This window comes from Ciona intestinalis, chromosome 2 (assembly GCF_000224145.3).
Source record: "Ciona intestinalis chromosome 2, KH, whole genome shotgun sequence".
In the NCBI taxonomy this organism is placed as follows: domain Eukaryota; kingdom Metazoa; phylum Chordata; class Ascidiacea; order Phlebobranchia; family Cionidae; genus Ciona; species Ciona intestinalis.
In genome coordinates, this window is record NC_020167.2 from 897,787 (window position 1) to 899,577 (window position 1,791).

The following is a 1,791-nucleotide window of genomic DNA, read 5'->3' on the forward strand; positions in this document are numbered from 1 at the left end:
TGGACCCCTTTTCAATCTATTTTCTCTTCCAATTTGGTAGTAAACAAACATTTAACGAATTTTTATAAAACTTTATCCTCACGGCTCCCATAGACCATTGTTAATTGTTTAAAACACGATTCGAATATTTGGTTATTATGTGTCAAATGTGTCCCATCTTCCCCCACCCTATACTATATGTGATAAAGGTGTCCCATTTCCCCCCAACCTACTATATTTAATGGGTAATAATAATAGGCGGTTTAAACAGAATGCGCGAACAGTGAAGCAAAGCTTAACAACTAGGAACAAATATAACGCGAAAACGAACTTGTGATTGATAATAGACGTAATGTACAGTCATGTGAGATATAGTTTATTAAGCTATACCTCTTTTAGCCAAAAGTCATATGGTTTTGGGAAGCAAGAAATTCTTGGACCCATATTTATTATTGTGTGAAATCGCGCATCTGTGCTCGATCACATCCACATATAAAGCGCCTATTTAGATGTTTAATGTGAAACAAAAATCGAAAAGCTGCAACGTCATCATCATATAAAAAACGAATTCAAGAGTTTGAAGCAAAAAAAAGTCCTTTTAAAACAGTCCTTAATTCATGTTGTTTAATTGTGTTAATTAAGTAACGTCAGTTCTCTTTTCACTCACCACAGGAATCTTCATACAGAAAAGATGTTTCCGACCCAAACAGCGAAACTTCCCTCATTTTTTCAGTTAAAGAGGAAGTTGGATCTCTTGCAGATGCGTTAAAAATATTCAAAGTTAGTATAAGTTGACCTGTTCAAACTACTTAGTAATTTTGGTATAATTGGCGTAAACTCTTTATGTCAATGAAATGTTTATGTGTTTCTTTCGTGCAATGAGTTCGATAGAGAATTGGAATGTTAATATTATCAAACATATCAATATAACCCGAGTTCAAATTGCAGAAACATGGCATAAACTTGACATTTATTGAGTCAAGAGTATCTCAAGGAAAAGATGATGGGTATGAGTTTGTAATCACCTGCCAAAATACAAACGAACAAGTGTCTGATGTCGTAAACGACCTAAAAACTGAACTTGGTTCAGCTGTTCTTATTCTAAGCAGGGATAAAGAAAAGAAGGACGCAAGTAAGATTGTAATTTGTGTTACTAAGTTTGCTAAATTTAAAACGAGTATCGCTGTGCGTGATTAACATGATTTACAGTGATGGTTCTCCGTTATTTTAATTAGAAATTAAATACATAATAGGGTGGGAGAAGATGGGACATATCTAGCACACAATATATTCAAATATATTATGATCGTGTTTTAAACAATTAAAAATGGCTTATAACAGTCGTGAAGACACGGTTTTATAATTTTTTTTTAAGTTCTTTGTTGACTATATGGGACGAGAAATTGGAATGAAAATGTGTCCCATTTTTCCTTACACTACTACACCAGTTAATTTACAAAGTTAAACAAGGAACATAGCTTGTAGTACAAGCTTGAGTAAAAAAATAGCCTAACTTTAAAGCTAAAATGATTTATAGTTATTGTAAAAAAACACTCTTTTCTTGTTAGTCGCATCGTGTGGTTCTCCTTCAGGTAACGAATTTTCTGTGATTTTATGTTTGCTCGTAAAACGCTGCAGCAAGCTTATGGTTTATTTTATGTTTGCTCACATGAAATGCAATCAGTTTCTATTTTATCATTTATGTTGTTCTTTGCAATCAATTCATAAAAATATTTTCAGCACCTTGGTTTCCACGTCATATTGAAGATTTGGATCAATTTGCAAACCAGAATCTCACTTATGGATCTGAAT

General features: G+C 33.0%; 1 protein-coding gene across 1 annotated transcript in view; it reads left to right on the forward strand.

Moving 5' to 3' along the window:
* LOC100181935 (phenylalanine-4-hydroxylase) overlaps window positions 1-1,791 on the forward strand; it is a gene marked incomplete in the record, with an annotated part of 6,227 nt that overhangs the window by 870 nt on the left and 3,566 nt on the right. The window contains 4 exon segments of the mRNA XM_018817361.2: window positions 652-759; window positions 928-1,111; window positions 1,548-1,571; window positions 1,720-1,770. Of these exon segments, the coding sequence (XP_018672906.1) occupies window positions 652-759; window positions 928-1,111; window positions 1,548-1,571; window positions 1,720-1,770 (367 nt within the window).